This window comes from Azolla caroliniana, unplaced genomic scaffold (assembly GCF_043228905.1).
Source record: "Azolla caroliniana isolate FFs.n. ecotype wild unplaced genomic scaffold, voAzoCaro1.0.p SCAF_16, whole genome shotgun sequence".
NCBI classification, from domain to species: domain Eukaryota; kingdom Viridiplantae; phylum Streptophyta; class Polypodiopsida; order Salviniales; family Salviniaceae; genus Azolla; species Azolla caroliniana.
The window spans coordinates 13380183-13393349 of record NW_028230451.1 but is presented as its reverse complement, the minus strand read 5'-3'; the positions used below and the strand labels follow the sequence as shown (position 1 = coordinate 13393349).

Sequence of the window (13167 nt, the reverse complement as noted above, 5' to 3'; positions counted from 1 at the left end):
AATAAGTCGAGATGTCGTTTTCGACGAGTCCGCATCCTGGTACGCACCTGAAACAACTTCGACTTTGACTCCGCTCGACCCGGAATCCGCCGAAATGGAGATAGAAGAAGAACATTGGCTCACGCCCATGTTCGAAGAAAGCCCGATTACGACATGGTTTAGTGGACCACAGGAGCCCCCGAGTGACCAAAGCACATTTCGGCCGAGTCCGAAACTCGACAAAGGGAAGGCCAAGATGTTTGAATACGAAGATCCAATCGACATTGCGTCAACTCACTCCCTTGATAGTGAGTTTGAAGACCTAGACATCCCTACCTTCTAGACGAATGGAGTGAAGAAATCATTCCTCTCCGCGAACGAGAATCTATGCCGGTCCACCCGTGAAAAGAACCCCATAAGCCGATTTGGCTACAATGGGTACATGGCGTACCATTACGCGTTTATGATGAAGGTGGCGACTGCACGGGAGCCGGAAACACTTTCTGAAGCCGTGAAGGACCTGCGATGGGTCGACGTGATGAACGAAGAAATGCAAGCCTTGTGCAAAAATGAGACATGGGATCTTGTTCCCCATTCACCTCACAGGAAAGCGATTGGTTGCAGATGGATCTATAAGGTCAAATACAATGCCGATGGCATCGTAAATCGCTTCAAAGCACGACTCATCGCCAAAGGATATGCACAAACGCACAGAGTCAATTAGGAGGAGACCATTGCCCTGGTGGCAAAGATGACAACTGTGCGGACTGTAATTGCACTCGTAGCTGCGAAGGTGTGGCGTCTCCACCAGATGGACGTAAAGAACGCCTTTGTACGAGGTGAATTAGAAGAGGAGGTGTACATGATACAACCGCCTGGCTTCGAATCGCGTACTCAACCGAAAGTCGTGTGCTGACTCAAGAAGCCGATCTACGGCCTCAAGCAAGCACCGTGTGCTTGGCATTCCAAGATCACTCAGTATCTTCACCAAATTGGCTTTCCAATGTCGAAATCTGACAACTCCTTGTACATCCGAAACGAACCGCACAACCTAATTGTCATTATCCTTTACGTGGATGATTTAGTAATCGGATGAAAAGATCTAGCCGGGATCATTAAGGTCAAATCCCTCTGATCTGACAGATTCGAAATGAAGGACCTGCACGAGTTCCATTACTTTCTTGGTATCGAAGTAATTCGAACACCAGTCGAGATATTGATCTCTCAATGGCACTACATTCTCAACTTACAATACAAGTTCAGAATGACCGAGTGCAAACCTGTGGCTACTCCTCTTGACCGAAATCTCAAGCTTCATGTCGATTCGGGCACAACCGAGTGCGATCCAACTCAGTATCAACAACTGATAGGCAACCTAATTTATCTAACCATCACACGATCTGATCTATGCTATTCAGTCAGCCTACTTAGCCAATTCATGCAGAACCCACAAAATGATCATATTGATTGCACTAAGAGGATATTTCGGTATGTTAGTACGACGATGGATTATGGCATCATGTATAAGTCGGATACGCTTATTCGACTCGAAGGGTACACATACGTAGACTGGGCCGGTTATATGGCCGATAGATGATCCACTTTTGGATTTGTCTTCTCATTGGGCAGCGGAGAGATCTCCTAGAATAGCAAGAAACAACCGATAGTCGCATTGTCAAGCACGGAGGCCGAATACAGGGGCGCGGTAGTCACCGCATGCAAAGCTATCTCGCTCAAATGCACCTTGAAGGACCTAGGTGTTCCCATTACAGGTCCAATTCACCTCTTCTACGACAACATGAGCAACATCTACCTTGCTCGGAACCCCGTATTCCACGCGCGGACTAAACACATCGAAGTGCACTACCACTTCATTCGTGAGTGCATTCAGGCCGACGAAATAGATCTCGAACACATCAGTACAAACCTTCAAATTGCTGACAACTTTACGAAGGTCTTGGGAGTTGATAAGCTTGGGCAATTTGCATCAGACCTCGGTCAGACTCACAATCTCTACATTGCAAAGCTTGAGGGGGAGTACAACAACTGATACGGAAGAAACCGATAAGCAGCTGACATGGAAGTAGCCGATCAGTTGATCGAAGCCGACCAGACTAGTCGAAGCATGATGGCACAAAGCCAAAAAACGAAACAATCCAGTTCGAGGATTACGAAAGCCGGAAGCCAGACTCCGAAGACCGAACCAAAACAACTTTTTGACAGATGGAAGTTGTGCTCGAAGGAGCGTGCTGAGAGTCGAACTCAACTTCCCATAGAAATAGGTTTCACACAAGCTCATGGACATACCAAGCTAGTTTTGTAAATAGTTGAAAGGGCATTTGGCCTAGCCTAGTTGGTACTTAAACCAACCTTTTTGTAACTTAGTTTCTATTGGATGTAATATACAGTTTCTTGTTATAGTTCTCTCTCTCATTCTCTCTCTCTTGTCTCACGTGCACATACACACACACACATAGTCCTTTCGCTGTATAGAATCACTCTTGATTATTTACACTAAGGGCACTTGATTTTTTATTCTGGATCTTGCTTTCATCATGTATAATTGGTACCATGTTCTTTGTGTACTTATTATTGTTTTGGAATTTGTTTCTATTAAAATTAACTCTCTGATACTTCATCACAACAATCATTACCATGTGTGGATTGTCTAAGACATTTTTAGGCTTTCTTCTTCGAAGACCTTCTTGCTTCATCTTCGAGATAAGATTTTATGGAGAAAGTGTTGAATTAGCCCCATGGATCCCTATAAATGGGCCTCATGAAGTTGTAAGGCTCCAAACATGATATCTACCTTTATTTCTTCATCAATCTTGTTGCCCATTGAAATTGCTCTATCATATGCAAATTGATATTATCTAATGAAAGTGTCAAGTGAGTCATCTTCATTCATTTCCAAAGTGACGTGGTAACGAAATGAAAGGACTTTTGTAGTTCAATCTGATGGTTCATGGTGTTCTTTAAGAAGATCCCACATTTCTTTCGATGACTCAAGGTGTTTGACAAGATAGACTTGTCTATCTGTTAGATGCATGATGATTTCAATCCTTGCATCCACATCTTTCATCTTCCATCTTCCATTCTGTTACTTTAGGTTTTGTGGTTGGTTGTTTGATCTAACCTTTGAGTATTCTATGTAGGTCTACTCGTTGTATGATGATTTCCATCTTTAATTTCCTCATCTTGTAGTTGTTTTTGTTTAAGTTTTCGATTAAATACTTTCTGGTGGTAGATGTTGTCGATGTTGCTGTTGAGGCCATTGATGTTCCTTCACTTGAAGCCATTTCTTCAAACCTTCCGGATCGACTTGTATAGAATGCTTGGAGAGAAAAGTGATATTAGCAATGGGGTCCGATTCGGTTTGGTTTCTTGGCATTGAAACCAAACCAAACCAAACCATTTATTAATAATAAAAACCGAACCAAACAATTTAAAATTTATGAAGCCATTTAAACCGAATCGTTTAGAGCTATAAACCATTAAACCAAATCGTTTAACGAATAGGAGAAACCAAACCGTTTATGAAAAAATTAAAACCAAACCAATCCAGTTTATCATAAATCAAAACTAAACCAAACCAAACCATTTTTTATTGATATTAATCATCATACTTATTATAAATTTGTGTGAGAAAATCATCATACTTATTATAAACTTTGTCATTATACTTATCATAAATTTTGTGATCATACTGATTATAAATTTGATCATCATACTTATCATAAATTTTCGAATATCCTAATATATATATATATATATATATGTGATATCAAGGATTGTTTTGGCTCTAATACCATGTAAGTACTTTAGATAACAAAGCTTGTATGCATAAAAACGTCCTAACATGATGATTCTTATTGATGGTATATATACTGGTACAATCTTGGGAAAACAGTTACATATAAACCTTCACGGTTATTGAAATAAAATAGTTACATGTGAACCTTCATGGTTCTAGTCGACATAGTATGAACCATGCGTACCATACTTGCATTCCCATTCACGAATGTTTCAATCATTCGCGTAAGAAAAACACCCTCAAAGAATGATAAATAACATACTTTTGGATTAACTATTTATTATGAGGTAAATAAGCCTAAAAAATGGAAAAAAACAAAAAAAAACACAAGAATGTCTAAATAACATTCGCATTCGTTTTCCAACGTAGGAAAATGAATGTTATGGCAGATGAACACGCATTCGTTTTACATACTATGGTTTTGGAAATAAAACAGATACATGTGAACCTTCATGGTTCTTTATTCATGGCAAAGTATTTTCTAATATCCTAATATATATGTATATGCTTACATTAATAATGTTCTAACATGCTTAAATGTGTCCTCAATATGAAGCAAGAGTTCCAAGCGAGCCTTTAAATCACACCAAGTGCATTTGGGGGGTCATCAATGTCAGGACGTGCATTTATTACAACATTCTAGAAGAGAAGCTATGAAAGAAAGAGATTAGCTAGTGGCTGGAGTGGAACGGGCACCACTAGCTTTTTATTGAATGGCCCATGCTGATAATGACACTCATGTTTTACATCTTATTGTTTGCTCATTCTCTATGTATGACCTGGATCTAGTGAATCCAGGAATTCGTCTGGAAGTCGAGATCTCCGTATAACTGTATGAGGTCTTGCCACTGAATATCGATTTCCTCGTCCTGCCCATCATAGTAATGGAGGTGGTGCCTGATCCGGAACCCGAAGACTCATTGAGCCATTGAATTTTGGAGAAATGATGCCTGTACTGCTCTTGCTCTAGCTCTACTCCATCCTTCATCTTCTTGCTAGGAATTAAGAGCCCCATCTCTTGATAATCCTTACTAATGGGGGCCTGATGCAGGGCTATAGCCTCCACCTTCCTTTCCAACATGTGCATCACTCTCCTCATGCTCGGCCGGCTCCCAGGATCAGTTCGCACGCACATCATGGCTACCTCCACCATCCTCACGGCTTGCTTCTCATCGTACGTCTTCTTCTTCGCCCCACCCACGCCATAGCTCATGAGCCTCTCGTCCACGAGCTCCATCACTCCCTCGCACAGATTCCGGCTCATGTCCAGCGTATGCCTCAATGCTCTCCAATCTGTCACTCTTCTCCTGTTCACGATCTCGAGGAGCACGATCCCATAACTGTACACATCGCACTTCACAGTCACCCCCCCCTCGGTTAGCCACTCGGGTGCCAAGTATCCCCAGGTCCCTTTCGCCATGGTCATGACCGCGCTCTCTTTCCCCCTTACCACTCTTCGGGACAACCCAAAATCCGAAATCTTTAGGAAGAAATCAGCTCCTAGCAGTATGTTCTCCGGCTTGAGATCCATGTGTATGACCCTGTCCTCACACTCTTCGTGCAAGTATGCCAAGCCTTTGGCAGTACCCAAGGCAATGTCGAATCGCCTCTCCCAAGTCAAGACGGGCCGCCGGTTATTCTCCTTAATCTCGCCGCTCTCTGACCTATCTTTGGGGGTCTTACTGAAGATCCAAGCATCCAAGGATCCCTTTTCCATGTATTCATATACGAGGAGCTTGTGCATTGTACCTTCGAAACAGAAGCCGATCAACCGAACAAGGTGAAGGTGGTGAGTCCGGCCGAGAATCGAGACCTCGGCGATGAACTCTTTGTTACCCTGTTGGCCTTCATTATTGAGTTCCTTCACGGCTATGGGCGTGCCATCGGCTATAGTCCCCTGGAAGACTTTGCCGAAGCCACCACGCCCCAGCTGGTCTGAGAAGCCACACGTGTTTTCATCCATCTCTTTCCATGTGAACCGACGGGGCTTCGACCCTTGAAGCGAGGCACCCAGCAGCTCAGCTTCCATGTCGTTATGATCTTCCAGTTTCCTGGCTTGTTGTCTTCTTCTCCTGCACAGATATCCAGCCACCAGTATGGCCATAACTGTGATGGCGCCTAATACTGGTAGTCCTACTCGGATGAATAGAGATGAGGGTGAGGTTGGAGTAGGGATGTCTATGACTTTCAAGAATGCCTGAAATTCTTTACTTGCAGAAGCATTCACTACTATAATGGTGGCAACAGGACCTTGAATGAGGAAGCAAGAACTCCTGTTGCTGACTGCCAGAATGCGGCCGTGCAAGAGCCACGGCCCTTACAGATCTCCCTGCAGTTTTCTGCAGAAATACTGCTCTGGTAAGGTGACCGGAAAGTGTTGGAGAAGTAATGGGCCCCATGTATGACTGAAAAATTCGTAGAATAATGTACTGGTGCATCAGACAGGGTAGTACTGTTGGGTTCCATCAATTTACTATCATCCTTGAGCTTACATCCTGATTTAGGGTTTGTGGAATCCTGTAGCACAAATGTATGTGATCCTCCACAATCCCAAGAGCAATTTTGGAACTCTTCTTGGCACACACCGTAGAATCCGCAGAAGAAAGGCAATTTGCATGGATTCATCGAGAAGAGACTGGAGAAGTTCCTCCAAACCGCGGTGCTATTCGGATATCTGGTGTCATTGAGTGTGTAGGCATGAAGGTCTCCATCACTTTCCAGCCTGAGGAATGTGGCATATGTTATGTTCAAGCTATTGGCTTCATCCTCACTTCCTTCATCCTTGAATACAAATGCTTTGGATTGTTGAGATTGCGAACGGCAATCATCCGGAGAGATTTGGGTGTAGTTCAAAACTAGGGATCTATATACATATATATATATTGCGAATTTGAAACATGTGTCAGCAATTCATGTAGATAATTATATGGTGCACATTCCAGAACTCATTATTATTCATTATTAACTAACCCATTCGCGGATGGAAGGATATCCAATTGAAGACGGCTTTTGATGCTCAGGTACCAGCACAGCACCACAGTATCTCCGATGGACATGTCATTAGGAGTCCAAACCCAATAAGGATATTCATAGCTGGTGTAATTTACAGTACTATTATTAGATGTATGGCTATAGAGGGATTGATACCCGATCTTCACATGGAGGGAAAAATTTCCAGCAGGCCCAATCACGAGCGTGTAGTTGGCTGTTTTGTTACTATCGCTGGATGCTGTGAGATTATTCCCGGGCCGAAGAGCTTGCAGCACCATGAGCGTGTCACTGGGATGCTCATAAGATTGCTACAGTATGTTTTGTGTCAACATGGAGGCATTAGTAAGGGTAGTATTCGTGAAGAGGACCAGGTTTCCCTCAAATGTAATGGTGAGGGATGCATTATTGGCAGGGGTGGATGTATTGGTCTGCCAAACCATGCGATCCAACCCGTTCCTATCGTAGTCCACAAGCTTGAGATTGGTGTCGCCTGCATTGAGCTCCAGGCATGCGTTCTCGCCGACTGGGTTGTCCACATTGGCCATCCACACGACTGGCCCCTTGTTTGGGTCTTGTGCCTTTCCGTAGCCTTTATATGCCAAGAGAGACAGGTAGTAAGATGGGGTACTGGCATTATTTTTGTGCCGAACTCGGCCGTGGAGATGACCAAGAAGAGCTGAAAGTAGAGAATGTAAGGGTATTCATGACGGTGGGCCGAGTAGATGTCGGTGGCGCGTCTGTACAGCCTCTTCTCATTATTCAGAGCTTGCAGAAGTGATATATTGTTACATATCTGGAAATCGCTGTATACAGAAATGTCGGAGTTGTATTCTGGGTCTCTGTAGTAAGAGAAGAGATTGCCATCGGAGTTCGAGGAGGGGAAGTAATAATTCCCGACTGTGCTGTTGGCTGCAACATGAATTGTTGTGATTAGGAAAGCCTCAACTAGTAAGCATGCCATGGCTGTGATCAATGTCAGGAGCTTCTCTGTGCAATAGTAATGACAAGAAGCAGAAGAAGAAGAAGAAGAATGCTTAGTTTCCATGGCTGATTCAGAGTAAGCATCCCCAATCAATGGTGTGTGTCTGTCTAGACGGATCGAATGAATATTTGGGGAGGAGAAGGGCTAGGTCACATTATCTCTCATGCAGTACAAATCATTGGCCCAAAACAAATAGAGACATTGGATGAATGACATTCTAACAGATCATCTGGTCAAGATGCTTCAAAATTATTTCCCCCAAATTATAGAAATGAACACATTGGATGAATGACATTCGAACAGATCATCTGGTCAAGATGCTTCAAAACTTTTCCCCCCAAATTAAAGAAAAAAACTCTGTAAATCCTAAAGAACGATAACTCTGAATCCTGGTTGTCACTATTAAATTTGGATGCTTCTTTCATGGAATTTTGGTAATGGGAAACAATCCATGTAGAATACGTATGCAAAGTACTCTACCTTTTTAAAAATACTTCGATTATCTGCAGATTATTTTAAATACGAAGAATATTCTAAGTGATTAAAATATTTTCCATGTCATATATAATATATATGCCACATATTGTCATATAAATATATGTAAGTAATTTATATATGCCAATTTTACAAAATAATGTACAAAATGATTAACCCCTATATTTATATATATACTTCATCCGACATATTGATCAAAATACAATGTTTACAAATAGTGTATAAAAACCGTCACTTTCCTAGTCTATGCCATCATCTGGAGACCCTTTTGGTGAACTACATACGCTCTCTGAGGTCTCATCCTCATCATTACTTGCAACAAATGCATTGTCTTCATCCAATTGCAATCCAACCTCTCCATGGTTATCATACATGCTCCTTGCTTGTCCTTTTGCCGTTTCAGCACCTGCACTTGGAATCTTCTCTTTTATTATCTTGATGGTGGTCTGCCTTAGATGGCCTATTTTAGTCAAGGAAAAGTCATACACTAGTATGTCAACGTTATCCAGCGTGAGAGTAGACATACTTTGCAGATTCTTTCTTCTTCGCTTTTTACTCGTGCTTCCAACATCCTTCACCATCTCTAAAGAGTACTTACCAACAAATGCATTAGGGGATGATGTGTGAAACCAATTAAACACAATAGACTTAACTTTATTGCCTTGGTCATCCTTCTTTATTTCTATGATTTTAGTAGTGTGAAAAGGATGATTCAACTCATCATCCTTAGCCAAAGTTGCAACGAACATCCCCACTTCTAGCTCATGCAAATTACCTTGCCATCTTGCCTCTGTTGTACGCGATATTCTTGGGCCCACGTAAATATCTCTTTGCCGTGGGTGAACTAGATTATTGAGTTCAGAATGATATGCTGACAAATGAGGATTCATGGACATCGTTGATGGTGAACCAATATTCCACGTAAACAGCTATTGGAGGGGCCAATATCCGGCAATGTAGTTATCCAAGAGATTATGTTGATGGCTGAAAAACGCACCCCACCATTCAACATTCTGATCACCATCATACTTCTTGGTGCACTCAATATTTTTCTTTTTCTCTTCAAGGCATCACATCTAATATAACTTTTGCTCATCCTTTGAACCACGTGGAGCCAATGTTTTATGGTCATCATATGGCATTTGTTCTGCACCATGTATATTTGCATTTGGAAATTTAAGCAAAAGCCTACAACCCTCTTGTGATGCTGAGGAAGTAGTGTAGCTCCTTCATGTCCGTCATCTTGAATTTGTTGGGAGGAGAGACTTCACCTTGTTGATGTCGACTAAATTCTCACCTCCAATAACAAGATCATCCATGTATAGAATGATGAAAATTGGGCTTTTAGACTCATTTCGTACATAGAGGGAGTTGTCGGATTTCGACATTCGAAAGCCAATTTGATGAAGATATTGCGTAATCTTCGAATGCCAAGCACGTGGTGCTTGCTTGAGGCCATAGAGAGGCTTCTTGAGTTGACATACAACGTTCGGATGGATGTTGGATTCGAAGTTGGGTGGTTGAACCATGTACACCTGCTCTTCCAATTCACCTTGAAGAAAGGCGTTCTTTACGTCCATTTGGTGGAGGTGCCACCCTTCCGCCACGGCAAGTGCGATCATGGTCCGCACCATCGTCATCTTTGTCACTGGGGCAAAGGTCTCTTCGTAGTCGACACCATGTGTTTGTGGGTATCCTTTCGCTACGAGTCGAGCTTTGTAGCGGTTGACGAAGCCGTCGGCATTATACTTCACCTTATAGATCCATCTACATCCGATCGCCTTCCTATGCGGTGACTGGGGAACGATATCCCATGTGTCATTCTTGCATAGTGCATGCATCTCCTTGTTCATTGCTTCGATCCATTGCGGGTCTTTCGCGGCTTCGGAAAACGTTTCCGACTCCCGTATAGTTGCGACCTTCATCATAAAGGCGTCATGGTACACCATATACTCATCGTAGCCAAAGAAGTTTACGGGGTTCTATTCACGGGTGGATCGGCATAGCTTCTCGTTTGTAGATTCTAAGGCTTTCTTCACTGCATTTGTCAGGAGGTCAAGGCCTTTGAACTCACGATCGAGGGAGTGAGTCGATTTGTTGTCATCGAAATGAGCGTCTTCATACTCCGGCATTTTGGCCTTCCCTTTGTCCAACTTCAGAATTGGTCGAGATGTGCTTTGATCGCTCAAAGGCTCTTGTGGTTCGCTCAGTCGGTTCGTGATCGGACTTTCTTCGAACATGTGCATAAGGCGATCTTCATCCTCTATCTCTTGTTCGGCGGATTCCGGGTCGAGTGGAATCAGAGTCGAAGTTATCTCTGGTGCATACCAAGATGCGGACTCGTCAAAAACGACGTCTCGACTTACTCGAGATTTCAGGTCAAGCTTTTGATACTTCTGATCGGGGATGTGCACGTACGCAAAGGAGCCGAATATCCGAACATGTGATAGGTCTGGCTTCTTTTCTGAAGAACTACTCGTGCGGAGTAAGTTCGTGCACACCCGATGTCGTACACTGATTCATGAGATAGACGGCCGTGTTAGCTGTTTCCGCCCAATACGATTTCGGCATGTGCTTTTCGTTAAGCATAGCCCGTGCCACTTCGAGGATGTGCCGATTCTTGCGTTCGGCCACTCCATTTTGTTGTGGCGTATGTCGGCATGAAAACTCTCGCCGTATTCCTTCATTCCGTAGAAACGCCGAAAATTCGTCAAAGAAGTACTCCTTGCCTCCATTCGACCGAAGACATCGTACATGTTGGCCCGTGGCTTTCTTGACTTCATTCTTAAATTTTTGGAAGGGTCTGAACACTTCGCTCTTTTGTCTGATCGGGTAGATCCAAGTGTGCCTAGAGAAGTCGTCGATGAAGGTCATGTAGTATTGGCATCCGCAGAATGTCGCCGTTTGAGCCAAACCCCATACATCAGAATGAATTACGTTGAGTATGCCTTTGCTCACGTTCCGCTCCTTCGGAAATGGGTGCCGATGTTGCTTGCCGAATTGGCAAGCGGCACACACGCCTTCAATCTCTTTCTCCGTGAATGTCGGGAGCCCAATGACGACTCCTTTCGATTGCATTGACTTGAGCTTTTGGAGGTTGATATGGCCAATCCGCTTGTGCCATAACTCTATGTCGGAATCGGCATTCATGCCCTTTGTGAACATGGCCGATTTCATCTCGTCTGAGTCGAGAATGAACATTCGGCCCTCTCTTCATCCGCATGCAATGAGGCAACCCTCTTTTTCGATGAAGCAACCGCCTGGATTAAATCGTACTTGCATTCCTGGCTCTACAATTTGGCCGACGGAGACCAAATTCTTCATGATAGTTGGTACATGCAAGACATTTTGAATATAAGTTTGCTTACCTTCTTCTCCGAACGGAACATTGTCGATGTGCTAAATCGGGTGCATAGTATCATCTCCGGTTTCGACATAGTCGGGTCGGTTCGACTCTCGAAGTTCTTGGAACAATTCTTGATGCAATGTCATATGGTTCGAGGCATCGAAATCGACGAACCATACGTCTTCCAAACTGGAGGCATTAGTAGAAGTAGAGGCCAACATAGAATTCGCTATGTCTCATCACGAACATTCCGCCGCGATCATCATAGTCGGAGTTGATGGCGTAGTTGGTGAGTTGTGAGCTAGTGGAAGCCGACTCGCGTATCTTCTTATGGCATTCTTCTTTGTGGTGGCCAACTTTCCCGCAATATTCGCATTCGATTGAGGTTTGTCGGCTCGGACCAGAATGGTGGCTCCCCCTTCTTCCGAAGGTTCCCCGATGGCCTCCATCTTGTTGCCGTAATTGACAGTTGTTTTCGTAAATCGTCTGCCTCATCCGCCTCGTCCTTGGCCGAATCGGCCTCTTCTTGCATGGTTGCATCCTCTTCCTCCGTCCAAATGCGTGTAGAGCATTTGGCCATCAGAAGCACTACTCCTTGTTCGAACATGGTTTTCTTCGACCAAAAACATGGATTGATGATCGAAGAACGAGGGCGGATTCTCCCGTGCTACTACGGCGGTCTGCATCGCGCCGAATCTTGGTGCAAGGCCGCCGAGGCATATTTGCACCATCTCGTCATCCTCCACGTTTATGCTTATCGAGCCAAGAGAATCACAAAGCTCCTTGATCTTCAAGGTGTAGCTCGTGATGGACATATCCCTTTGTTGGATATTATTCAACTCTTGGCGGAGTTGAAGTTTTCTCATGGTAGTATTGGCGGCGAAAATCTTTCGTAGATTCTCCCACGCTTCCTTCGGCGTCTTGGCTTCTCAAATTTACCCGAGCATGTGGTCATGAACACATGTCGCCAAGAAATACATCACTCGGCCTGCCGCTTGCTCCCATGTTGCATAGTCGGCGTCTTCTGGGTTGGGCCGATTTTCGTGTGCTCCTTTGATGTAGCTCCAATAGCCTTGGCCCACAAGGTATTGGTGCATCTTGTACTGTTGAGAATCAAGCTCAGCTTGTTCTAGTGTGTGAACTCACCTTGAGGGTGAATAGACACTCAAACGGTCAAGAGTCACCATTATGTCACCACTTTGTATTCTAGCATTTAGTATGAGTCATAGAATCATATTCTATGACACATAACTTATCAGCTTTCACATTCCCCATGCTCCATGAGTCTTGTAGTTAATGAAGAGAGAGGGTGACTATATAAAGCACCCTCCTCCCACCTTGTAAAATATTGAGTCTTTATCCTTTGTTAATATACTTTACCTTCCGTATTCTCTGTGTCTTACTCCTTGTCTCTCTCTCACTCTCTCTCTCTCTCATACACACACACACAGTTCATATCTATTCCACTGCACAGAATCCATCTCTTGATTCTTTACATGGAATCAAAGCGATTTGGTAGCTCGATCTAGCCCACTCGCCTCATCGTGATCGTGTGTT

The 13167-nt window shown here is 43.7% G+C and overlaps 2 protein-coding genes across 2 annotated transcripts in view; both read right to left on the bottom strand.

Annotated features, from left to right (window-relative positions):
• Positions 1–4393: 4393 nt before the first annotated feature.
• Positions 4394–6039, bottom strand: LOC147854027 (G-type lectin S-receptor-like serine/threonine-protein kinase SD2-5). Its single transcript, XM_087332130.1, has one exon. It carries the CDS (start codon positions 5898–5900, stop codon positions 4533–4535), a length of 1368 nt encoding a protein of 455 aa, XP_087188256.1. The 5' UTR covers positions 5901–6039; the 3' UTR covers positions 4394–4532.
• Positions 5892–13167, bottom strand: part of LOC147854026 (uncharacterized) — a 30269-nt gene continuing 22993 nt past the window's right edge. Inside the window, exons 2-3 of the mRNA XM_087332132.1 lie at positions 6767–7774; positions 5892–6659 (exon numbers count right to left, since the gene is read on the bottom strand). Coding sequence (XP_087188258.1) covers positions 6026–6659; positions 6767–7065 — 933 coding nt within the window. The 5' untranslated portion in view covers positions 7066–7774 and the 3' untranslated portion in view covers positions 5892–6025. The remainder of the gene's footprint in view (positions 6660–6766; positions 7775–13167) is intronic.